We start from the raw sequence: 27,434 nt of genomic DNA, 5'->3' as shown, positions 1-27,434 counted from the left end.
ATGAATAAAGAAATAAGAGAACTATTGAGAGTAAGAAAAGATGCATACATTAAGTACATAGACAGCAGAGGAGTGGATAGCAAGAGAGAACCCAAAGAGATTAGGAGAGAAGCCAAAAGATAATTATGAAGGGAAAGAGGTACGATGAAATTAAATTATCAAGGAACATAAAACAAACTAGTAAAATATTTCACAGGTACATCAATAAAAAAGGAAAGCTGAGAGGGGAATAGGACGATTAAGGGAAAGAAAGGAAAATACCACCGTTAACAATAGAGAGATCGAAGAAATATTAAATAATTATTTTGCTTCGGTATTTACCAGGGGGATGGAACAGGGGAATATGACATTGGATGATGAGATAAATAATGAGATATGTACATTTAAAATTGTTAAAAATCCATTAAATAAATGAATCAAACTGAAAGAGGATAAAACCCCTGGTCCAGGTGGGTTATATTCATGCATTTCAGAAGAATAAGGGAAGCGATAGCAGAGGTTTTCCTACATCTATTTAATAATTAATTCAAAAAAGATGGAGTGCCAGAGGATGGGTGACCAGCTAATGTAATTCCTATATTTAAGAAGGGGGAATAGAACATACCCAGGGAATTATAGCTCAGTCAGTTTATCATCAGTGGTAGGAAAAATTATGGTTCCTACCAGTGGTGAAAATGAGCACATGCATCTCGCCCAGAACTTTAAATTTGGGTTTGATTCCTCACCCTCCCTCTTCCCAAAAATTGGAAACAGATAATCATGCTTAAATATGGTTCCATCATGGAAAAACAATGCAGTGAGACCAAATCCTCTTACCACAGGACTTCCACACATGTGCATTAGCAGCAGGGGCTGAATGGCCTGCTCCTCTCCTATGTTTAAAAATTGGCACACAGGAGATTTTCCAACCATTAAAAGTAATGATTAGAAAATCATGCATTGCATGCACCTGTGTTTCCAACATGAGTCCCTCGTAGGTGGCGCTTTCCATCAGCAAGAATAAGAAATCACCTTCCCCGTTTCAGTGGTTTGCAATCTGAATCTCTTTGTGATCATAAATCTCACTCAAAATATTTCCCTGATGTTAACAGCTTTACAGATCATCCCAATGGAAAATTGCCCTGGCAGGGACCCAAAATTATTCATCCAGACAATAAAACCTTGTACTTGCCAAAAGGAATAAAGGACACATATTATCATTTTAAACCCCTTGGTTAATTGATCATAGAGTCATTACAGCATGGAAGGGGGCCACTCAGTCCATCGAGTCCTTGCCGGCTCTCTATAGGGCATGTCAATCAGTCCCATTCCCCCACTTGCAAATTTATTTCCCTTGAGTGCCCGTCCAAATTCCTCTTGAAATCAATCATCTCTGCTTCTAACACCCTCAAAGGCAGTGAGTTCTATGTCACTGAATAAAAACACTCTTCTTCATATCCTCCTTGCATTTCTTGCCCAAAACTTGTGTCCCCTAACCACTGTACCATCAGCTAATGGGAATAGCTTTCCTTTGTCTACCTCAAATAAACCTGTCATAATCTTGGACAACTCTATCAAATCACCCCTAAATCTCCTTTGCTCCAAGGAGACCGACTTCAGCTTCTCAATCCAAGGATATATAAACAAACATTTGAGTACAACAGGCATGGTGAAAGCCAAAGATGACACCTGAGGAATGAATTTACAAGCATATGTTACCAACAGAAAGCTTTGCTCACTAGCCACACATGGTGGGAATGGGGATGCACTGCCCACATTTTTCTGCCAAGTAAATAATAGTCCAAATTGTTCACAATGTCAAGAATTCAAAAATTTGGGGTATCATGTGGGATCAGGAGTAAATCAAGAATCCTGTGAAGTAGGGTATTCAGGCAGAATGATTTCATACCCAAGGTAATAGGCACGTTGAAGAAGTTATTGAAAGTCAAATGGTATAAATGAGTTCAAGAAATGAGGTACCCCACTGATTAAGGTAGAAACAGATGGATTTGGTGCAAGGCACAAAATTGGAGGTTGAGATTAACCAAAAAGAGGTGGGATTGCTGGATCAAATCGATTTCTCCTGTTCCTGAAATCCATTTCATTCCTAGAAACAGCAGAAGTCCATTTGACCCATTAGGCATGTTTAGGGAAAATCCATATCTGTTCACACAATGAAGATATCGCCCACTACATTTTGAAATTCATCTGTTGCCAAACAGGTACACATTGTTCTTGTTAGCACTGTGACTAATTTAGAATCATGTTCATGCCTTATGACCAAGATGTAATGATCTACATGTGACAGTAGAAATCCAGAACCATGAATCAACAGGAACTATTTACCCTGCATCGTCTTCATTTTTTTCAAAAGGCAACAACCTAAACCAGCCCTTGGCCATTTGAGTCTTCTGAAGGGCATCCAGATTGAAGTCAACCTATTTAGTAAAGAAACAGATATAAATGTAGTTTGTAAATGTACAAGCAACAAGCAGTGATAAAATGGCTACAAATGCAAATGCATGGATGCTTAGTGTTTCTACCTGTAGCTGAATTAACACACTAGAAGATCAATGCCATCCAGGACAGAGCAGTCTACTTGATGAGCACCCTCGTCACTGGCCTCAAAATCCACCCGCTACACCAGTGCATACTGTGGGGACAGTGTGTATTATCTAGAGGATGAACTTCACCAATGCATCAAGCTCAGTTCGACAGCACCTCCCATCTTCATGACAGAAAAGGACAAGAGTAGCAAAGCCTTCACCTCCAAGATCCCCACCATGCACCATCCTAACTTGGGCGTGCATTATTGTCCTACTTCATTGTTACTGGGCCCAAATCCTGGAATTCCCACATGGAAACATCACCCTCACAAGCACAGCAGCTGCCTAGGGCAATTCAGGCAGTAAATGCAGCTTTGTCAACATTGGCCAGATCCTGAGAATAAGTTTAAAAATATAAACTCCAGTGCCAGATATGCACCAGCCAAGGAAAAAGTGAAAATTCAGTTTATAACAGTTTTTTAAAAATAATATTTCTGGCACTACACAGTTGGATATTTACAGCAAGTTATTTCTGTATCTCATATTGAATAAATCCCAGGAGATTTGAAAGCTGTAACAGAATAATACCTGCAATTTTCCCTATAAAATGTGTCTAACTATCTGGATACACTTGTAAGACTTCAACCATACTTTATAAGTAATACTTGTAGGACTCATCAGATCCAGTTATTGCAGTTCAGAGGAGTTGCAGGCCAATGTGACAGAAGAGCCCAGTGTGAATCTGTTGCTCTGTGTTCAGGGGAAGTGTCATTGTACAAAAAGGATAAAGTAGGAAATAGAAATCCATAGCATTCCACACAGCAAAATATTTTAAAATTGTATATTTTTCATGTGGCAATGGTCCATACGCACTCAGAAAACAGAGCTTGCAAGCTGCATTTGAACTCTTGCTAATTATACAATGAAGTAGGTCATGCCTCCATACAGCAAGACCTGCACAGCATTCAGGCCTGAGTTGATGAGCATCAAGTAACATTTGCGCCAGACAAGTCCCAGGCAATGACCATCTCCAAAAAGAGAAATTCTAACCATGGGCAGAATTTTCTGCTTGTCGGGCAGGATGTGCGGGAGCGGGCAGACCTGATCGCCGCCTGCGATCGGGTCCGCGCAGCCATTTTACGTGGGCAGACCAGTTAAGGCCTGCCCAGTGTGAAACGCGGCTCCCAAGCAGAGTGGGAGTGGGCGGGCGGCGGAGGGACTGTTATGACCGCTGGGTCCAATGGCGACCCGGCGGCCTGTTTAAAAGTCCTCCTGCAGCTTTGCAAAGGCTGGCCAGCAGAAGGGCTCCCTAGAGCGCTGCTGGTGAGCAGGCCAGGCAGGAGGACACTGTGCCCCTCGTTTCTTAGACGATTGCCTTGCTGCCCTCCTTGGGGAGGTGGCAGCACGGCGGGAGGTCTTCATTCCGAGGGACGAGAGGGGAAGGAGCACCACTCCCCCCCCCCCCCCCCCACCCCCCCCCCCACCACATGACCAAACGTGCCTGGGAGGAGGTGGCAGAGGTAGTGAGCTCCCGCGATGTGGTGCGGTGCACCTGGATCCAGTGCCGCAAGCACTTTATGACCTTTTGCGCTCTGGAAGGGTGAGTACCATGTTGCCATTGGTCAGTGAACCCAGCAGGTAGGCTTCCCCCGTTGGCTGCACCCAGAACCACAGAATCACAGTGCAGAAGAGGCCCTTCGGCCCATCGAGTCTGCACCGACACGTGAGAAACACCTGACCTACCTACCTAATCCCATTTACCAGCACTTGGCCCATAGCCTTGAATGTTATGACGTGCCAAGTGCTCATCCAGGTACTTTTTAAAGGATGTGAGGCAACCCTCCTCCACCACCCTCCCAGGCAGCACATTCCAGACCGTCACCACCCTCTGGGTAAAAAAATTTTTCCTCACATCCCCCCTAAACCTCCTGCCCCTCACCTTGAACTTGTGTCCCCTAGTGACTGACCCTCAATTAAGCGAACAGCTGCTCCCTATCCACCCTGTCCATGCCCCTCATAATCTTGTACACCTCGATCAGGTTGCCCCTCAGTCTTCTCTGCTCCAACGAAAACAACCCAAGTCTATCCAACCTCTCTTCATACTTAAATGTTTCATCCCAGGCAACATCCTGGTGAATCTCCTCTGCACCCCCTCCAGTGCAATCACATCCTTCCTATAATGTGGCGACTAGAACTGCACACAGTGCTCCAGCTGTGGTCTCACCAAGGTTCTATATAGCTCCAACATGACCTCCCTACTTTTGTAATCTATGCCTTAATTGATAAAGGCAACTGTCCCATATGCCTTTTTCACCACCCAACTAACATGCCCTTTCACCTTCAGAGATCTATGGACACACACGCCAAGGTCTCTTTGTTCCTCAGAACTTCCTAGTGTCATGCCGTTCATTGAATACTTCCTTGTCAAATTACTCCTTCCAAAGTGTATCACCTCACACTTTTCAGGGTTAAATTCCATCTGCCACTTATCTGCCATTTGACTATCCCGTCTCTATCTTCCTGTAGCCCAAGACACTCAACCTCATTGTTAACCACCCGGCCAATCTTTGTGTCATCCGCAAACTTACTAATCCTACCCTCCACATAGTCGTTTATATAAATTACGAATAATAGGGGACCCAGCACAGATCCCTGTGGTATGCCACTGGATACTGGCTTCCAGTCACTAAAGCAACCTTCTGTCATCACCTTCTGTCTCCTTCAACTAAGCCAATTTTGAATCCACCTTATCAAATTACCCTGTACCCAATGTGCATTTGCCTTCTTTATAAGTCTCCCACATGGGACCTTGTCAAAGGCTTTGCTGAAATCCATATAAACTACATCAACTGCATGACCCTCATCTACACACCTGGTCAGCTCCTCAAAAAATTCAATCAAATTTGTTAGACATGACCTCCCTCTGAAAAAGCCATGCTGACTATCCTGAATCAAACCTTGCCTCTCCAAGTGGAGATAGATTCTCTCCTTCAGAATTTTCTCCAATAGTTTCCCTACCACTGATGTGAGACTCACCGGTCTGTAGTTCCCTGGCTGTTCTCCAGTTCTCTGGCACATCCCCCGTGGCCAGAGAGGAATTAAAAATTTGGATCAGAGCCCCTGCAATCTCCTCCCTTGCCTCACTCAGCAGACTGGGACACAAATCATTCGGACCTGGAGATTTGTCCACTTTTAAGCCTGCCAACACCTCTAATACCTTGTCACTCCCTATATCAATTTGCTCAAGAACCTCGCAGTCTCTCTCCCTGAGTTTCATACCTTCATCCTCATTCTCTTGAGTGAAGACAGATGTGAAGTATTCGTTCGACACTCTGACGATGTCCTCTGGCTCCACCCATAGATTGCCCCCTTGGTCCCTAATGGGCCCTACTCTTTCCCTGGTTATCCTCTTCCCATTGATATACAAATAGAATATCTTGGGATTTTCCCTACTTTTACCAGCCAGAGCATTCTTATATCCCCTCTTTGCTCTCCTAATTTCTTTCTTAAGCTCCACCCTGCACTTTCTGTACTCCACTAATGCCTCTGCTGATTTGCTCCCCATGTACCTGCTAAAAGCCTCTCTTTTCCTTCTTATCGTATCCTGAATATCTCTGGTCATTTATGGTTCTCTGGGCTTGTTACTCCTTCCTATCACCCTAGAGGGAACATGTTGAGCCTATACCCTCCCCATTTCCTTTTTGAACATCCCCCCACTGCTCCTCTGTAGATTTCCCCACAAGTAGCTGTTCCCAGTCTACCTTGGCCAGATCCTGCCTTATTTTACTAAAATCCGCTCTCCCCAAATCCAAAACATTTTTTTGCAACTTGTCTATTTCGTTGTCTATAACAAGCTTAAACTGTACCATGTTGTACCCCCCCCAAACTCTGAGTGCAGTGACTGCATTGAATCATTGATGGCATGTGTCCTTCGCAGGGTGGGCCAGCAGATATTGGCTATGCTGAGGTCACCCTGAGAGGGGGTTGATGAGATGGTTTCTGCCCCCGCAGCATGTGGTACAGTGACACCCACAGTACTGTTTTGGGGGTAACCTGGAGGATCTGCACCTAGGCACAGTGCTGCAACTGCAAAACATGTCAAAGTCAGGCTGCTAACATGCTGGGAGGGGAGCTTCCAGGTAGTGGGGCACTGATGCATCTGCTTCCCTTTGCATTTCACATGCTTGCGCCACCTTGCTCTGGAAGGTTGGTCCGTGTGGTGCCAAATGTGATGTAGGCTGCATTTGGCCGGGGGGTGGGGGTGAGGGTGGGGTGCGGGGGAACAGGCCTGGCATCTTTGTGTGGCTGTGCGGCAGTTGTGGGTGAGGAGGCACTGTGCCCTGCAATGTTCCAGTCTGGTTGGGGTGGGACGGCAGCAAAGTGATTCCAGGTACAAGTTGCACTAATCAATGCTCTTCTCTCCTTTTCAGGAGAAGAATGCTCATAATGCTACCAAGCGGTTGAGGATTGGCGGAGGGCCGGCCCAGCTGGACATTATTACCAGGTTCGAGCAGGAGGCCCTCGATCTGGAGAGGTCCCATGCACCCAGGTCCACCGGTGTCGGTGGGGCTGGGGTGCCACGGGCAGGTATGTTAGTCCAGCACTGAGGTCACCATTAGTGTCCCAGCAGCCATGACACTGCTGAATGTTCAGTGATTGAAGTTTGCAACATGGCTTGACCATTGCTTATGGAAGGATGAGCGCATAATGATCCGGGGGACAGGGATGCACATTGACATCGTCTCCAGGTTAACTAATCAAACGTCCTTGTTCTTCCTTTCAGCATCAGCGGAGCAGAGCTGGGAGGAGGAGCAGCAGAGGCCTCCTCTCACACCTGAGGGCCCTGAAGTCTCTGACCCACCAGCGTCACACCATCTCTGCCGGGCAGGCACCAGCGCAGATACTGGCACCTCGGTGGGAAGTAGATCATCGGCTAGTGTCCCGGGGCACAGCAGTGAGGGCACTTCACAGTCGCTGGAGGAGCTGGTGGAGACAGAAAGTGGCTATGACGCCAACAGTTGGAGGACTGCAGGGGACCAGGCACATGCTCAGTCGGTGGCTGATGATGTGCCTCTGGAGTCGCCCATGAGGTAGCAAATGCCGGAGGTCCAGCAGGGTGTGCGGGAAGATCTGATGGAGACACGTGAGGCTATGCTTGGCTTCGTCTCCATGGCGGAGGAGTCCACATGGACCCTCGCCAATGCAATGAGCGTCATGGCCGAGTGCCATGCGTCCTCCATGGAGAGAGTGGCGACTCTAGTGTAGAGGCTCCTTCAGGAGACCCATCAGGGCTTCCTGGGGATGCACTCGGACCAACAAGCCCTCACATCAGCATTGACCTCAGCTGGTCAGTGCCAGTGTGGGAGATGGTCTGGCCACCCAGTTTCCCAGCTCGGTGCCCATCCATCTACAGTGAGCAGGGAGGTCCAAAGTGACCTCACGTCAGCGCAGCAGCTGCCTGGCATCTCTGCGGGCTCCTCTCAGGGCGCTCCGGATGAGGGCGGCAGCACCTCCGCCCCTCTGCCAGTGACCGTTGCAACCAGTGAGGCTGCGACGACTGGGGAGGTGCCAGCTGTGGGACTGGCAGCTCCCTCCCAGGCGGGGCCAGCACAGGCTCCACGGGCCAGAGGACATTCGCCAAGATCATCGAGGCCAACAGGACCTGCAGGCCCCAAAAAGGATCTTCACTGAAGAGTGCTGACCTGAAAGTTTTGAGTCCTGTCCAAGCAGCTGCTATGAGTTTTGAAGTATTTCTGCACACACAGGCAAGTATCATTAACTTTCAAAAATAAATACCTGACTGAGCACATTCATGACCCTACTGACCCCTCTTATCCCACCCGTGGATGAGGTTTATACAAACGTGTCCTACCTGCCTGCCCATTGCACCCGTGCAATGACCTGAAGACAGCATGGGCCCCGAAAAATCGCCGCCAATTGGTGCCTCAAGGGTCTTAAGTGGCCCATTAATTAATGGCGGGCGCATATCCGAGATTATCGCGCGCCCACCCACAGAAATATCGCGATGGTGCACAGTGACGTCGGGATGCTCGCCCAACGCATTGGCCGCTCCCACACGCCAACGGGAAAATTCTGCCCCATGTCTCCTTGACATTACCGCATTAACAGCATTACCATCACTGAATCCCTCACAATCAACATTCTGGGGCTTACCATTGACCAGAACCTTAACTGGGCCAGTATATACTGTGGCTACAAGAGCAGAACAGAGGCTGATAATTCTACAGCAAGTATCTCACCTCTTGACTCCCCAAAGTTCGTCCACCATCTGCAAGGCACAAGTCAGCACTGTGATGGAATACGTTCTAACTGCCTGGATGAGTGCAGCTGTGACAACACTTAAAAAGCTTGACATCATCCAGAACAAAGCAGTCTGCTTCACTGACACCCCATCAACCACTCTAAACGTTCACTCCCTCCACCACCAGTGCACCATGACTGCAGTGTGTCCTTTGTATACTAGATGCACTGCAGCAGCTCGGTAAGCCTCCTTCAGCAGCAGCCACCAAACCCACAACCTCTACCACCTAGAAGAACAAGGGCAGTGAGCACATGGGAGCACCACCACCTGTAAGTTCCCTTCCAAGTCACACACTATCCTGACTTGAAATTATATCACCGCTCCTTTATTGTTGCTGGGTGAAAATCCTGGAACTCCCTCCCTAAAAGCGCTACAGGTGTATCTACACCACATGTATAGCAGCAGTTCAAGAAGGCGGCTCATCACCACTTTCACAAGGGCAATTAGGGGTCAGCAATGAATCCTTGCCTTACAAGTGGTGCCCAAAACCCATGAATGAATAAAAATAAATGCAGGTTATTACTGCAGTTGGGAAACTGAATTCATAAGTGAAAATGGGGACTGTATTCTAATCCCTTAGATTTTGTTGATATTGGAGGCTAATTTCAATGTGTGGGATTTTCAGATTCAGAATGTTTTGCAGACTAACCTCAGCCTTTTAGATGACCATTTGTGGGTTCCACAAATTGTACTACGGTTAGGCATAAGATAAGAACTTTCTGGTTGGCATAATTTCTGCAGGAATGCCAAATCTTACTGACACATTACTAGAACTGACAACAGAAGCTATCCAGTTCCCACCCCGCCCCCCATTGAGGCAGCAGAAGGCTTTAATATCCTTGAGATAAAGTGACCAATGAATTATCCAACATCCCAACTCAACCAACTGTAGCCACATTGAAGAGGAGCATATGGACCTCATGGGATACAAGGATAGCACATTATGACTGTGATTATGGTTTCTGCATTTGACAAAATGAAAACAATTCCCATTAGCTGTACATTCAGCCTCAGTGGCTTATACAAAACAGCTTGCGTTTACATGATGCCTTGAACATAAACATGTCCAATACATGAAGAATGAAAAGTACATCAAGCCTTTTTGTAAGAGTTAGAGTCAGCCAAATATTTTTCAAAGAGACAGGTTTACAGAAGATTTTTGGATGTGGAGGGCAATATAGTGAGGCAAAGGAGTTTAGAAAGGCACATAGAGCGGAGGAGGGTGAGGGTCTTTCCTCTTTGGTGGACATGGGATGGAGGGGTTGAAAGATGAACAGAAGTTAAAGGACCAGAGGCCAGACAATGCAAGACTCTTTAGGGGATTTCTATATGATGATGCAGGCTTTAAATGAGTTATCTTAGGATACATAGTGCCATAAAGATCAGCAGGTGTGGGACATTGGCAAGCAGGACTTAGTGCAGGAGAGGATTCACACAGTGACCATCTGGGCAAGTAGGATGGAAGTCAGTAAGCTGGCTTGAAAGGTATTGGTGAAATTGTCCAGAACTGACAGCAGGATGGAGGTGAAGTGAAGTGATGCTGGGTGAAATGTTGTGATGGGGGGAGGGGCAGGTTATGTTGTAACATAAGCAGTCTTAAACTCTGAGTCACAAAGGATGCCAAGACTGAACGCAACCTGGTTTAGCTTAAGCAAGTAACCAGGGAGGGAGATCAGTCAGTGCCAAGGGAGCAAAATTTTTGATTCAGTGCTAAAACGGATGGTTTTGATCTTCCTGATGTTCAGTTGAAGGAAATTTCAGCTCATCCATGACTTACAATCAGAAAGGAAGAGATAATTGTGGGGTAAAGGGAAGTGGTAGAAAATTAGAACTACATGTCAATAGCAGGTATACGGAAGCTGATCCCATAATTGCAAATAAAACTAGTTTCAGGGTGATTCCTCCAATGGCATATTAAATGTCGTTCTGCATTGCCTTTTTGTACCAGTTTTAAAGTGTAAATTCACAGCAGGGAATAAAGCAGCATATTCTCTGTACTGCACCAATTAAACCATTAGGAGGTCTCACATTGAAATCCAAATGGCAACCTCACAAATTGGAGGCTGCAGTTTTTATAACATCTTATTTCTAAAAGATGTTAAAAAGTACATCTTAAAATTGGAATAATGGGAAGACTGGCTTATTCATGCAAAAAATCACCATAAAATAATTGGCTTTGTATTTTTAGTCATGCCAAGAATAACTATTCTAATTGGTTGTATTTAAGTTTTAAAAATGGAGACAGTCTTTCTACTGAAGATAGCAGAACTGCTGATAACACGTTGCATCTACTGGGAGATAAGGATAGTAACACCACAACACACAGGCTGCTTCACCCACATTCTATATTGTTATACTGAAAACGTTTTATACACAAATAAACAGCAGCGGTAGCAGTTTTAGAATGTCATGACAATGAAGGAAATGTGTGCCGTTGATGCAGTCACCACTGTCTGTGCATGACAGAAATCATGATATCTTATAGAATCAGCAAGCCTGCCATGTGTTTCTCTATATGGAAAAACAGTGCAGTGCATTTTAAGACTTCAAAGACTGTCCCCTTTGATTGTAAAAAAGGTATAGAACCAATCGAATATAAATCTGAGAAAAATAATCAGTGCCACTTAATCACTCAAGAAGTAAATAACCAAAACAGTTGCCAAGGCATTTCATTACCATGCATTATTTAAGGAAAAAAATCAAAAAGACTTGAATAAGGAGTAGGCCAGGAATTTTCTTGGCCACCATAACTTCAGCAGAAACCCCATTTAGATGCGTTAACATTGACTTTAGCAAAAATATGGCCGCAGACTAGAGGAAACCACAATGACTTTAGAATATTGCTACTGGTCTGGTACTACAGCCCTTAATGTTGCAGCATTGTTGCACATCTCACAGCAATATTCTGCATTATGGTCTGCTCGGTGCCCAATATACATCGCAATGCTCCTTAGAAGCACTAATAGCATTGGGAGCCTTCATACAAGCTATAGAAACATAGGAACAGGAATAGACCATTCAGCCCCTCAGACATGTTCTACCATTCAATGAGATATTGGCTGATATGTATTCTAACTCTACCAATCTGCCATGGCTCCATATCCATTTATACCATTTCTAAGAACAAAATCTATCGATCTCAGATTTAATCTGATTAATTGAATTGTATCCATTGCATTTTGTGGGAGAAAGTTCCACACTTCTACTAATGTTTGTGTGAAGACATCCCTCCTGAATGGGCTGGCTCTGATTTTAAGGTTACATCCCTTTGTCCTAGACTCCTCCACCAGCAGAAACCATTTCTCACTATCTTGTCGATCGATTCCTTTCAAAATCCTCAAAAACATAAATCAAATCACCCCTTCAACTTCTATGTTCCAGGGAACATAAACCTAGTTTATATAAATTCTCCTCATTATTTAACCCTTGGAGCTCTGGTAACATTCTGGTGAATCTGTGCTGTGCTTCTTCCAAGGTCAATAGATCCTCTTTATGATGCAGTGTCCAGAACTGTACGCAGTCCTCCAGATGAGCTCTAACCAGGGCTTTATGTAGCTGCAGCGAAAATTTCTCCCAATTATATTTTATCCCTCTAGTTATAAAGATCAATATTCCATTAGTCCTTTTGATTTTTTTTATCCATGACTTCGACTGTAACTGACTACTAAAGATGTGCTAGGTTCATTGAGGCTCCCATAATATGTAATTGAGGCTAGGCCTCATACTGCAGCCTGAAAAGCGCCTTCCATTTAAATAAGTATTTGTTTCCCAGCATCTTCTCAGAAAATGAATAGGTTGGCATGCATTGTGCACAGGTACAAATGTGGGCTATTGGAGTTTGAATTATTCTAACAATATCCTGTGGATTTAGACACAAATATAGCGAGGTATGAAAACCAACAGGGCAAACTTACTTTAATGAGACTCATTTTCGTCTGGCATTATTTATAGGCACTTGTGATGCAGATAAACCAAATGTTGAAACCACTTGTGGAAGAGCTATCAAGCATGAGAAAATATGCAGCGTAAAAATCTTCCAAAAATAAAATTTTAACTCTTGATGCGTTTGGCTGGTGCATCTCTGCAGTACAGCACAGTCTTATACACAGCTTCATTCACATTTTAAAAAAGGTTACTACATTTCCTTAAAAGGTACTTGTGCTGAGTGACCTTCAGAAAGTTATTGCATGAGGATTGCAAAAGCTGGTTTCTTGAATAGGTCACCTTGGACTAATTAAAATGCACTGCTTTTGTCTCAGACTTTGATTAGCTTCCTGCTCCTTATTCCAGTGCAGACATTTCATAATATATGGCATGGAGAAGAAAGAGTCAATATGAGTTGCAAGATTGTGGCACATTTCACAACATCATAAAGCATGTCTTGCAGTTCGGGATGAAGCCCAGCCTTATTGTGGATAATTGCTGTCATCCAGCATTCTGTCATCCAATTACTGTTGCACATTCTTGAATTTATGTTTGTTCCTCCTCGGGCAATATCAACTGTTCCAGTTTGTATCTCATACTGCAGCCATACCTTGCTAGAGAAGCCCAAGGTTCAGTTAAGACCAGAGCTGCTTTACAACGCCAAGGAGTTGGAGCAGAGCGGGGATTCAAAAAGCACGCCAGAAGATTGGAAAGCGGATATAGGGAATGAATCAAACACAGGAAAAATCCAAAACATGACACCTGAGTGACATTACAATCAGCACAGGGGAAAGAGCAGCACAACTTGAGGCTTTTAAGTCAAGTATATAGACTAAGTATCCTTACACCACTTCTTGTGTGTTTGATATTTTCAGCATTTGATTTGAAGTGAAAGAGCGTGAGCATCAGGGGGAGAGGAAAAATACCTTAAGTGATATCAGTGTAGCTGGAAAATGTTTTGTTTTAGTCTTAAATTTATATTTGCTAATTTAGTTAATATTCCAATAAATAGTGGGATGGCAGTGTTCTTCAGGCCTGTGGAATACACATCCTGTGCCATGTGAAAACTCCAGTACGCTTCCCATGTTCTGCAAAACCATATGTGCAGGAAATGTCATCGCTGGAGGATCTCCAGGTCTGGGTTTAGGAGCTTGAGCTGTAGCTGGCATCACTGTGGTAAACCCACAAGGTGGAGAGCTTCATGGATAGCACATTTCAAAGGTGGTCACCCTATAACTTAAGGGCTATCAAGCAGAGAGGGAATGGGGGACTGCGAGAAAGTCAGCTTTGCAAAGAGCCAGAGAGTACCAGACAGGTAGTACAGGAGTCCCCTGAATGCATCTCACTGTCCAACTGGTCTTCAATTCTGAATACTGGTGAGAGGGATGGTTCTAAGAGGAAAACAGCCACAGCCAAGGCCACGGCACCATGGGTGGCTCAGCTGCAGTTGTGGGCAGGGGTGGATGGTAGTAGGAAGACTGGGAAAGCAATAGTGGTGAGGGACTCTATAGTTAGGGGAACAGAGAGATATTTCTGTAGCTGTAAACATGATTCCGAGATGCTATGTTGCCTTGCTGGTGCGAAGGCCAAGGATGTCATTGAGCAACCGCACTTAAAGTTGATAAGTCACCAGGACCGGATGGGAGTCATCCAACGATGTTGGGGGCAGTAAAAGTGGAAATTGAAGAGCCACTGGCCATAATCTTCAAATCTTCCTTAGATGTGGATGGTGGGCAGGGGGGATGCCAGCTGGAGAATGGCAATTGATACACCCTTGTTCAAAAAAGGGTGCAAGGAGAAACCTAACAACTGCAAGCTAGACAGTTTAACATCAGTGTTAGGAAAGATTCGGGAAAAATTCTGAGGCAAAATTAAGGGTCACTTGGACAAGTGTAGATTAATTAAGGAAAACCCACACAGATTTGTTAAAGGCTAATTCTGTTTAACTATCTCGACTGAATTTTTCGCTGAGGTAACAGAGAGAGTTGATGAGTGTAATGCAGTTGATGTGGCTGATGTGACATGGACTTCCAAAAGGCATTTGATAAAGTACCATATAATGGACTTGCCAACAAAGTTAAAGTCCATGGAATAAAAGGGACAGTGGCAGCAGTGATTCACAGTTAGCTGAGTGACAGGAAACAGAGTACTGGTGAAAGGTTGTTTTTCAGACCGGAGGAAGGTATACAGTCCCCAGGGGTCCACTGCTCTTGTTGATCCGCATCATTAACCTAGAATTGGGTGTGCACAGCACAGTTTGAAAATCTGCAGACAACAAAAAACTTTGGTGTGTTGTGAACTGTGAGGAGGATGACTTCAAGAGAACATAGACAGACTGGTGAAAGGTGCAGACATGGCAGACGAAATTTAATGCAGAGAAATGTGAAGCGATACATTTTGGTAGGAAGAACAAGGAGAGACAATATAAATAAAGGATACAACTCCAAAGGGGATGCAAGAACCTGGTAGTATATGTGCAAAAATAGTTGAAGGTGGCAGGGCAGGTTGAGAAAATGGTTAAGGAGGCATTCAGTATCCTGGGTTAATAAATAGCGGCACAGAGTACAAATGCAAGGAAGTTATGATGAACCTTTAGAAAACATTGGTTCGGCCTCAATTTAAGTATTGTCCAATTCTGGCACCAGCCTTTAGGAAGCGTGTGAAGGTTTTAAACAGGGTGCAGAAAAGATTTATGATAACAGTTTCAGGGATCAGTGACTTCAGTTATATGGATACATTGGAGAAGTTACAATTGTTTTTTTTACAGGACAGGAGGAAGAGCAGAGATTTGATGGAAGTCTTCAAAATCATGAGGGGTCTGGACAGAGTAGGTAGGAAAAAACTGTTCCCATTTGTGGAAGGGAATTAGATAAATACCTGAAGAGAAAATAATTGCAGCTCTACAGGTATAGGGAAGAAGAGTAGGACTAGCTGATTTGCTCTTGCAAAGAGCTGGCAGAGATATGAGGGGATGAATGGCCTCCTTCTGTGCTGTAACCATTCTATGATTTTATGATTACTGTACAATTTATAATTACAAATGAGCAGGTACAGCTGCCACTGGAATCATGATGAAACCACTCCTTCAAGTGGGTTTGCCAACAGCTACAAGTTGCTGCCATTACCAGCACTATCTTTTACTGGCTGTAGCCAGGCTTGGCACCTGGCTCACCTGCATGGGTCAGCAATGTACCAAATCAGGTCTTTCATGGAGCTGCACAATTGGGAACTTCAAGTGCCTCTGTAATCTACCTGTTGCCTGCAGTGGGGTAGATTCTGTCCTGCAATCAAAAGCGGCTGGATTCCACAACACTGGGAACTAGGCTATTCCAGAAATGCCTCAAATTCAATTTGCTGTGTAAAGGGGGGCATTATACTGCCTGCATATTTGTGATATTAAAACAGAGCTTGTGGCAGAAGCAGAATAATTATTTCAAGTGCATTTTTGGATTAGCAATGCCACACGCTGAAATCACATTGGCTCAAAAACCCCTGGAATGGCAGGTGCCGAATTAGCGTTGCTTAGGCTGGCTCCACCACAGAATGAGCAGTGTCTATTAATGTTCTCGGCTTTACTGAAAACAATCCTCTGTTTGCTGTAGGAACAAAATATAACAGAAGAGAATTGAATATGATCTGCATTATGAAACATATTTTCAGCAAGTAAATCATCGATTTACTTTTCCTGTAACTAATAAAATTTTGGCTTGCGTATTTTCATACTTTCAACCTAACAGAGGAATCTCCAGTTTGGAAGCGCTTTATGAAAATGATGTCTACCTGCCCTGTGAAAGCAGACTGCTGACACAGGGGATGCATGAAAATTCTGAACTCCAGCAGAGACCGAGATGATTAGCTTTACAGGATGCGGGTGTATGTGGGCGTACAGACTGTTCGCCTGTGCAGCTATTGTGGAACTGTCATTTAAAATAATGGCTTGGTGCGTCTGGAGTAGGCTTTAATCTATTCTTTGCTGCATGAGGCACTGGTAGGGAGCAGTGACGCAGGACAAAAGGGTTTCTCGCCAGGCAATTTGACAGAGAATACCCTTCTGTGGGGATTAGAAACCAAATGCTACTGGCTGAAGAATGTGGCGAATTCAAGGGTCTGAAATTTGCAACACACGTTGGGATGTTGATTTTTAAGCAATCCGATTGATACTGAAGTCTTTTGGTTGCAACAGTGTTATTTTTAATCCCTATGAATCGTGCCTCAGACAGTTAACAAAACCACTTAATTTTTAAGATCTTACATCACATTGATCTTCTATAATCACAGAATGACTGCTGCATGCACTCTCTCTTATTGATAAAATAACAAGAAGTTAATCATTTCGGTTAGATGCTGAGAGAGTTACTTTGACAATCTAGGGCTTTATCTTTCCTATTTATTATTTGTACTAACTGAAGGTATTGTCTCTCCTTCAGTCTGTCAGGAGTCACGTGATGTTCTTGGAGGGTCCGACCAATGAGCCTTAAGCGTGGGCAATTGAGGGGGTGGGACTTCCTGACAAGAGTCCTGATCAAGATTGTGGCACCTAAAAAGCTCTCTGTAATAAAATGTATCTGTTTCTTGTCAAAACCTGTCCGCTCGTCGAGTCTACATTTGGCGATGAGGATGGGATTGCTCCAACGAGAATGGGATGGCGATGAGGATGGGATGGCGACGAGGTTGGGATGGCGATGAGGATGGGATGGCTCCGACGCGGATGGGATGGCGATGAGGATGGGATGGCTCCGACGCGGATGGGATGGCGATGAGGATGGGATGGCTCCGACGAGGATGGGATGGCGACGAGGATGGGATGGCGACGAGGATGGGATGACGGCGAGGATGGGATGGCGGCGAGGATGGGATGGCTCCGACGAGGATGGGATGGTGACGAGGATGGGATGGCGACGAGAATGGGATGGCGATGAGGATGGGATGGCTCCGACGAGGATGGGATGGCGATGAGGATGGGATGGCTCCGACGCGGATGGGATGGCGATGAGGATGGGATGGCTCCGACGAGGATGGGATGGCGACGAGGATGGGAGGGCGACGAGGTTGCGATGGCTCTGACGCCGCACTTCGCCCTGTTACCGTATGTCGAATCTTAAGAAAAAGAAAAGACTACTCACCAGTCATGCCACTCTACGGCAGAATCGATCCTTATGATGTGACTATGGGAGGCGAGCCAGTATGTGGAGTGTCTCCGATTTTATTTCATAGCGAATGAAATTACCACAGAGGAAAAGAAGAAAGCCATCCTTTTGAGTGTATGCGGCAGTAAGACATACAATCTCATTCACAAACTGACGGCCCCGAGTGCACCCAATTCTAAGTCTTGTAATGAATTAGTGGACCTCGTGAAAAAGCACTTCTAGCCGAAGTCATCCATAATAACGCAGTGTTTTAAATTTAATTCCAGTTTTAGAGCCCTGGGAGAGTCCATCACAACCGATGTAGTGAACGTTAAGCAGTTGACAGAACACTGCGACTTTGGGGACCCATTAAATGATATGCTGCAGGACTGATTAGTTTGTGGAGTTCAAGATGACACCATACAGTGCCGTTTACTTGCTGAGGTCGACATTGACTTTAAGCGCGCCCTAGAAATCTCCCTCGCCATGGAAAGTGCTGCGGGAGGCCCGCAGGATTTGCAATACATACAATATGGTGCCGTTCTTCATGTGGGGCAGAAACCTACCATGACCTTGGCGCGAAAACTAGGCCCACAGCATTGAAGCGAGAGGCAATGTCTGCTGTTAGAAACATGCAAAGGCCAAGCAGAAACACTTCAGCAGTGACTCCAAGATTAAGTTGTTATAGATGTGGAAGTGACCACGGACCGGGCACCTGTAAATTCAAGGAGGCAGAATGCCGTTACTGCCATAAGAAAGGTCACGTAGTGAGGTAATGCAGGGCAAAGTGGAACCTGCCCGTAAAGCAGCAAACCAACAAGATTGAATTAAAGAATGCAGCAGAACCTGAAGCTGCCGACACTGACATTTATTCCCTGTGTAACATAACAGTTGTAAAAACCGAACCTATCACTATCACAATCCTAGTTAACGAGAAGCCATTAATAATGGAGGTGGATAGGGGTGCATCAACTACAGTGGTGGGAGAGCACACTTTCAAATACCTTAATGAAGGTAGACAGCCAATAAACCTGGAGCGGACAACCGCTAAATTAAAGATATACACTGGAGAATGCATTCAGGTAAAGGGCATTGCCACAGTACCAGCTGCCTGTAGACAGCCCAGCTGCCTGTGATCATAGTGAAAGGAGAAGGACCCAGCATTTTTAGGCCAGGACTGGTTACAGAAGATCAAGTTTGACTGGTCTGAGATACTTCACCTGAAAACAGGAGGAGTTCCCGAATTGCGAAGGAAATACAACATGGTGTTTTGGGATGAATTAGGGAAGATAAAAGGCGTGCGGGCCAAGATATATGTGGATCCTCAGGTGACACCACATTTTTTTAATGCCAAACCTGTGCCTTATGCGTCGAAGGAGAAGGCGGATGCAGAACATGTGCTGGTTAGAAAAGTTGGGCATCATCCAACCTGTCCAATTCTTGGAATGGGCAGCACCCATAGTTCCACTGGTTAAGCCTGACCAAACCATAGGCATTTGTGGGGACTATAAATTGACTGTAAATAAGGCAGCAAAACTAAACAAAGTATCCCATTCCAAGGATAGATGACTTATATGCAAAGCTGGCTGGAGGCAAGTCCTATCCAAAATTGGATATGAGCCGCGCCTACCAACAATTAGAACTGGTTAGCACATGGAGAGAATGCATGACTATTAACACACACAAGGATCTTTATCAGTATACTCGCCTATCCTTTAGAGTATCATCTGAATGTGAAATCTTGCAGAGAACAATGGAGAGTCTTTTGCAAGGACTTCCCTGAGTGGTAGTATACCTAGATGATGTTCTGATCACAGGGTCAACCTTGCTTATCTGATTATCTTTGGAATGTTTATAGTGTCCTCCACCATGAAGACCAATGCAAAATATTGGTTTAAATTATGTGCTATTTCTCTGTTCCCCGTTATCAGTTCTCCAATTGCATCCTCCAAGAGTCCCCTACTCACTTTATCTACTCTCTTTTTATATACCCGTAGAAGCTCTTGTTGTTTGTTTTTATATTTCTTGTCAATTTACTTTCATAATCAATTTTCTCCCTTTTTATTAGATTTTTAGTCATCCCCTGCTGGCTCCGAAAAAATTCCCAATTCTCTGGCTTACCACTAGTTTTCACCACTTTGTATGCCTTCGTTTCTGATTGAATACCCTCCTTTACTGCCTTTGTTAACCATAGGCGGTTCATCCTTCTCATTGAGTCCGTCTTTCTGACCAGGATAAATTTTTGCTGAGCGTTATGAAATATCTGCTTAAATGTTTGCCACTGCTTATCCACTGACCTTCCCCTTAGTCTATTTTCCCAGCCCACTTTCTTTCTTCATCCCTCTGTAGTTGCCCTTATTTAAATTGAGGGCACTGGTTTGAGACCCGAGTTGCTCATCCTCAAACTGAATTGACGTTGGTCGTGGAATTCACAACAGGAAGAAGCCGATCTAAAAGTAAAGAGACTGTTGCATTCGTTGTGTTTAGTGGTACACAACGACCCATCGAAAGAGTCGGTATTAACATGTGATGCCTCTCCATATGGTGTAGGAGCCGTGTTATCACATAGAATGGAAAATGGATCAGAAAGGCTCATTCGCTATGCCTTGAGAACCCTCTCCACAGCCAAGAAGGGTTATTCCAGCTATAAAAGGAAGGTTTATCAGTGGTATTCGGAGTGAAGAAATTCCACCAATACCTACATGGTCGTCATTTCACCATTGTGTCGGATCATAAACCATTAATGGGTTTATTCAGTGAGGATAAGGCCATTCCACCAATAGCATCAGCAAGAATACAACATTGGGCTCTAATATTATCTGTGTACAAGTATACTTTTATGTATCGTCCAGGCTTACATATTGCAAATCCGGACGCACTCAGTTGTCTCCCATTACCAGATAGCATTGTACATGGTCCTGTTCCACAAGAAGTTGTGCTATTACTGAATTTCTTGAGTTCTTCGCTTGTGTGTGCAAAGCAAATTAGAAACTGGACAAACAGTGATCCAACATTATCGAAAGTCAGAGACTTTGTTTTGCAAGGATAGTCAAATTTGCCTGTATCTGAAGATTTGAGACCATTCCATGTCAGAAACACAGAGTTAAGTTGGCAAGATGGAATTTTGTTGTGGGGTTCAAGAGTTGTTGTCCCATCACAAGGTAGAGAATCACTCTTGATAGAGCTTCACAGTGCGCGTCCAGGCACATCAAAGATGAAAATGCTTGCGCAAAGCTATGTCTGGTGGCCAGGCATTGACAGTGACATTGAAAGCATGGTCAAGCACTGTCTCCATTGTTAGCAACAACAGAGGTTGCCTATTTCAACTCCCCTGCATCCATAGGAGTAGCCTGGTTGACCCCGGGTTAGACTACATATCGATTATGTAGGACCACTCTTGGGTACCATGTTTTTGTTGATTGTAGATGCACATTCTAAACAGATGGATGTATACAAAGTCAGATCACCAACATCGAGCGCAGCTATCAAGAAGCTGCGCCATTTGTTTAGCATACGTGGCCGACTTGAAATCATTGTTTCTGATAGCAGTACAGCCTTTACCAGCAGAGAGTTTCAGAAATTCATGGAATCAGACATATTAAAACAGACCCTTACCATCTCTCATCGAATGGTTTAGCTGAGAGCACTGTACAAACTTTCAAGTCTGGTATGAAAAGATCATCAGAAGGTGCTCTAGAATCTCGACTTTGCAGCTTTTTTCTCAGTTATTGTATAATTCCCCTACGGGTTCAACACCATTTGAATTATTGATGAAACGCCGACTACATACACGGCTAAGCCTGCTGTTTCCAAATTTAGAGGGGAAGCTAGAGTGGAATCAGAGTAATCAAAAATTGAACAACAATATACACAGCAAAGCTCGCACAGTGTAGGTGACAGTGTATTCGTACAACATTTCAGAAGTGGGTTCCTGGAACCATTGCCTCAGAGACTGGTCCGTTATCTTTCCAAGTACAAGTGGAAAAATCATTTGTAAGCACGTAGATCATATTCATGCTAGAGAGACATTCCAATAACCAACTATTCCGCCTGTGATTAATGTTGAACCATCAATTCCTGAGGACCTAGGATATTAATGCCCAATATCTCTGTAGAGTTGCCAAACCTAGAACTGCCACTTTCTAATGATGTGTCTCATGCTGCAGTTCCTGATCCTGTCGATCCTGTTGAGGAACCTCAAGTGGTAGGGCTACGCCACTCTAGCCATATAAGGGCAGCACCTCAGAGACTTGATCTTTAATCACCTGAGTTGTATATACGTATATGTTGTTGGATATTCAAATGTTTCCCTGTAAATAGAAATTGTAAAAAACTAAAGCGGGAGGAAATGTAGTAACTGAAGGTGTAACCTCTCCTGCTGTCTATCAGGGGTCATATGATGTTCTGGGGGACTCTGACCAATGAGTCATAAGCGTGGGCAATCCGGGGGAATGGGGCTTCCTGATGAAAGTCCTGATCGAACATGTAGCACCTGTAATGAAATTTATCTGTTTCTTGTTGAAACCTGTCCGCTCTGTCTAGTCATTACATTATTCTAACTTATTTCTGAATAACCTGATACTTTAAATAAAAGGCCTCTTAATCCCATTGATCATCATCAAAAATATTTATTTCTTATGTTGCAGCTGTTTCAATAAATCCTCCAGACCGAACAGCTCCAAGTTCACAGTCTGTTATTGGACTTTGAACATGTGGGCGAACACACTTCCTCCAGTAAGTCTAGATTTCAATCAATACAACTTTCTTAGGCCTTGCACAGATCTTTTAGGCAAAAGGCAGCCTGCGAAAATCAACCGACCGAATTGCCGAGATGAAGAATTCTCCCCTTCTACCTTGAGGTATATCCTCCTCCAAGCTGGAGGTTCCTCACCTCCAGGCCCCTTATTGGTATCTTGCAGCATACCCACTCCGACTGCTTTTTGCCAAGCTACCTCCCGTCAGGACCCTCAGTTACTATCCGCCATTACACAAAGGGAATATAAACATAGTACTGTTCGGGTGTAGAATCAAGATCTTTCAACTCTGCTCCAACAATGGGCTGGATTTCCTCTGTGAAATCATAAAGCATTTATAATGTATTCACACTTATAGCAGAATGGACAACCCCACCCAAACATCTCAACAACCAATCACATATCATTCCTCGTCACAGCTGCCATCATTTCCTTAGCCAATATCACAATTGCCAACCCCCTACCCCTCCCACTCCGTTCTATCCTTCACATCTCACATCACATCTGAAAAACATGTAACCAGGAATATTGAGCTATTTTCAAGCCTTCGTTTCTTAGACCTTCCATGCTCGCTTACTAATTTATTCCATTGACCTGAGCTGGATTTAAATTCTATTCCCAGAGGTGAAAGGGTGGTTTGCTAAACACTGCTCCACCCAATCCCTGCAGAAATATATATTTATCTAATCTAGTGGAATTCACCCAGGCTCTCTGCCTGATTATCACTCAGTGTGCCATGTGCTACAAGAGAAACTGGGGTGATGCATTATTTTTTATTCCTTATTGTTTCTCCTCAGTTGCCCAGAGGAGGTGATGGAGAAGGTCATCTTCTTGAATTTGATAAGACTGAGTGGCTTCCTAGGTCAGTTCAGAGTGTAGTTAAGAGTCAAGTAATATAACCACTACACTGCCATGGGCACTGGCTGTGTCAATTTCTAACGCTTACTTTACACAATCGAACAATCGACCAAAATTCAATTCAAGTAGCTGTTTTAGCTTTGAAATCTGATTCCACTCACTTCACCCAAACAATTAGAGCCGAATTAAAACCCAATCTACATCACGGCATTAATCGAAACTGGCCACTTATCTACTTGATAACAGTTTGAACTTGCGGCTCAATAAATATGTACCAATAATTACATATTAGCTATGTCTAGAGATTGAGAGATCGAGTAGGATGGGCATTTCCTGCTGGAGTTTAGAAGAATGAGAGGTGGCCTCATTGAAACATATAAAATTCTTATTGGGCATGATAGGATTGACGCTGAGAGGCTGTCTCCACTGGCTGGAGACCCCTAGGGTCATAATCTCAGGATAAGAGGTCAGCCATTTAGGGCTAAGATGAGGAGAAATTTCTTCATTCGGGGGTTGTGAATCTTTGGGATTCTCTACCCCAGGTGGTTGTGGGTGCTTAGTATATTCAAGACTAAGCCGAATAGATTTTGGGGAACAAGGGATGTGGGGATAGAGCAAGAAAGTGGAATTGATGTATATATGAACATACAAGTTAGGAGCAGGAGTAGGCCATTCAGCCCCTTGAGCCTGCTCTGCCATTCAATAAGACCCTGGCTGATCTGATTATGACCTCAACTCCACATTCCCACATACCCCTGACAGATTCTTTACTAACAAATGAGTCAAAAGTTGTCTACCTCTGCCTTAAAATGACCCTGCCTCCACCGGTCTCTGGGGAAGAGAGAGTTCTAAAGACTCATGACCCTCTGAGAGAAAAAAAAGTCCTCATCTCTGTCTTAAATGGGAGACCCTTTATTTCTAAACTGTCCCCTAGTTCCAGACTCTCCCACAATGGGGAATATCCTTTCTACATCTGCCCTAACAAGTGCCCTCGGGATCTTATATGTTACAATAAGATCACCGTTCATTTTATATATTCTTAAATACCTACAGCCTACCTTTGCTCCTATAGCTTATATTCTTACAAGGAGGGTCAAATAGACCACACACACTTAGAGGTCTAGTTTCCTCCAAAATCTCAGAATATCACTGTGCATCTGCAGACAATGAAACAACTGACCAAAGTTTAATTCAAGTAGTTGGTTTAGCACTGAAATCCCATTCCACCCATTTCACCTACACATATATCTTATAACGTATATTTTCTGACTCATCATTTACACAACATATCCCAGTATAGGCAGGAGGTTCAGAGGAATCCTATTACTACCATGTGGCCAGCACAACTCTGATCATTGTGTGAAGGATTTTTTAATGTGCCTTTCTGCCAGACCCTGGGTAAACATAGCAAAATAAGAAGGCTCTAGTGGCTGAAACAGGGAATGTGCTGCCTAACCTGCACATCACACTTACTACAGTCCCCAAAGAAATTAATGTTAATCCCTCATTGGGTAAAATCAATGCTTCTTGAAGGGTCTTCATTTCCCTGGTAAATTTGGGGACAGAAAAGTGTAAACGAAATGAATGCACTCCCCGGATTAAGCTGTGTCTTGGAGTACAGTAATACAACTGATTCAATTTGGTTGCTTTACTATTTCTTCTCCAAATGTGATCACTGAGTCTATAAGCTCAAAGGGTCAAACAGGATTGTTAGAGCACAGGAGGCGGCCATCGTGTCTACACCAGCTTCAGTAATACCCAGGACACTGGTTAATAATTGATTCCACTTCTCATTCCAAAATGAATTAATACATAATTATTACATTAGCTGGGAAAACATCAGAAATGCCTTAGTCATAATCTCAATGGTCAGCTTTCAGGCAAATAATTGTAGCTTCTCTGAAAGATTTACGTCCACAATAATCATTGTACTAACAACAGCCAGGAACAGAAAACAGAGGTATGCAGTTGTATCCCTTGCCAGGGATTTTTTTAATAATAGACAATTTCTATTATTTTGCTGGCAGATAATTACAATGGCGACCACTGCTCATTCTACTGTATTCTGTGGACGTCAATATGTGAACATGTAAGCAGCATAGATGTCACTGCAAGGTCAAGTGGTGGCATCTCACCTTTCCCAGAAAATCATTCTTTCCCACCATATCCCAGTCCCAGACTTCCACAGTGAATGTCATTCCTTCTGTTGGCAAATCATCCTCCAGTTCAAACTCAAACACTTCATTCCAGTGAGGAAAACGAGTCTTCTTTATAGTCTAGAATTTGGAAAGAGATATCAAATCTTAGAATATAAATCAAAAATGAACTCAAAACACTTTCTAGAGTAAATGGCAAATATTTGATGCTGAAGTTAAATAATAATAGGTTTAATCTTGTGCAGGAGTTAAGTAAAAAAAAAAAAATTCTGGTGACCATGAAGCTACCAGATTGCTGTAAAATAACCAGCTGATTCACTCATGCCCTTCAGGGAAGGAAATCTGCCCTCCTTACCCAGCCTGGCCTATATGTGTCTCCAGGCCCACAGCAGTGCAGTCGACTGGTAACTGCCCTCTTAAATTGCCTTGCAATCCACTCAGTTATATCAAAACCGCTACAAGAAATTACACTAAGATTAAAAGCAGATGGCCTGACCAGCATCAACCTAGGCACTGGATTCAGATATGACAAAGGCACACCTGCCCTGCAAAGTCCTTTCACTGGGGGCTGGCACTAAGACTGGAAGCTAAAGGAATAAAGATTCTTTCTCACCATCCAATAAACATCCATCCATCTAATCAACATCCATTTTTCACCATCCATCCCTGAATCTCTCAAAGAAACATTTCTTTAAGATGATGGTCTTTTGCTCTTTCGTAATCTTCCCTGTAGGCTCACTTATTCCAATTTACTCCCATCGTTTAGTCCATCATACTTTCTTTTTGTCAATACTATCCACTTCTCTCCATTTATTGCATGTGTTCGACCATGTTCCACTCATATTTTATCCACATTGTGGTTTCCAACTTTATTGGCCCTTTTTCTCTTTATTTACTTTACTGGCTTGATCGGTCTTGGCCTTCCATCCCTCTGCCCATGAAACCAAATGCTTCTGCCACTATTTCCCAGCCCTGTCCCCACAAAGACAGCTCACCTGTTATATTTTATTCCTCATTCCTGTTTTGCGTGATGGAATACTCCCCACTTGCCTGGATGAGTGCAGCTTCCGCAACACTCAAGAAGCTTGACAGCATCCATAACAAAGCAGCCCGCTTGATTGGCACCACATCCACAAACATTCACTCCCTCCACCACCAATGCACAGTTGCAGCAGTGTGTACCATCTACAAGATGCACTGCAGGAATTCACCAAGGTTCCTTAGACAGCGCCTTCCAAACGCACGCCCACTATCATCTAGAAGGACAAGGGCAGCAGACAGATGGGAACACCAACACCTCAAATCCCCTCCAAGTCACTCACCATCCTGACTTGGAAATATATCGCCGTTCCTTCACTGTCACTGGGTCAAAATCCTGGAACTCCCTTCCTAACAGTTCTGTGGGTGTACCTACACCACATGCAGCGGTTCAAGAAGGCAGCTCACCATTACCTTCTCAAGGGCAACTAGGGGTGGGCAATAAATGCTGGCCCAGCCAGCAAAGCCCACATCTCGTGAATGAATAAAAAAGACATGCCAGGCATGTGGCCTGACAAGCATCCTGCACTCTTTCCATCTGTCTTCATTCAGGACAAGCTGGCACACAACAAAAGGGAGAGATCGCAGGCTGGTGGAGGAATACCTGACTTCAAGGTCCTCGCAGACTTTGAAAGTAGAGTCATCCTTGATCTGATCTGAATCATTCCTATGTTGACGGTGAGGTTGGCGGTCCTCAACCAAGTGAGGATACAGCAGTGCAACATCCATCT

The 27,434-nt window shown here is 44.1% G+C and overlaps 1 protein-coding gene across 2 annotated transcripts in view; it reads right to left on the bottom strand.

Annotated features, from left to right (window-relative positions):
* Positions 1–27,434, bottom strand: part of rasal1a (RAS protein activator like 1a (GAP1 like)) — a 286,840-nt gene that overhangs the window by 152,999 nt on the left and 106,407 nt on the right. For both annotated transcript variants that reach the window (XM_078554231.1, XM_078554232.1), the window contains exons 7-8: positions 25,645–25,785; positions 2,326–2,417 (exon numbers count right to left, since the gene is read on the bottom strand). In XM_078554231.1, coding sequence (XP_078410357.1) covers positions 2,326–2,417; positions 25,645–25,785 — 233 coding nt within the window. The remainder of the gene's footprint in view (positions 1–2,325; positions 2,418–25,644; positions 25,786–27,434) is intronic.

Source organism: Cetorhinus maximus, chromosome 12 (genome assembly GCF_964194155.1).
Source record: "Cetorhinus maximus chromosome 12, sCetMax3.hap1.1, whole genome shotgun sequence".
NCBI lineage: Eukaryota > Metazoa > Chordata > Chondrichthyes > Lamniformes > Cetorhinidae > Cetorhinus > Cetorhinus maximus.
The sequence above is the reverse complement of the archived record's forward strand: the minus strand, read 5'-3'. Positions and strand labels throughout refer to the sequence as shown.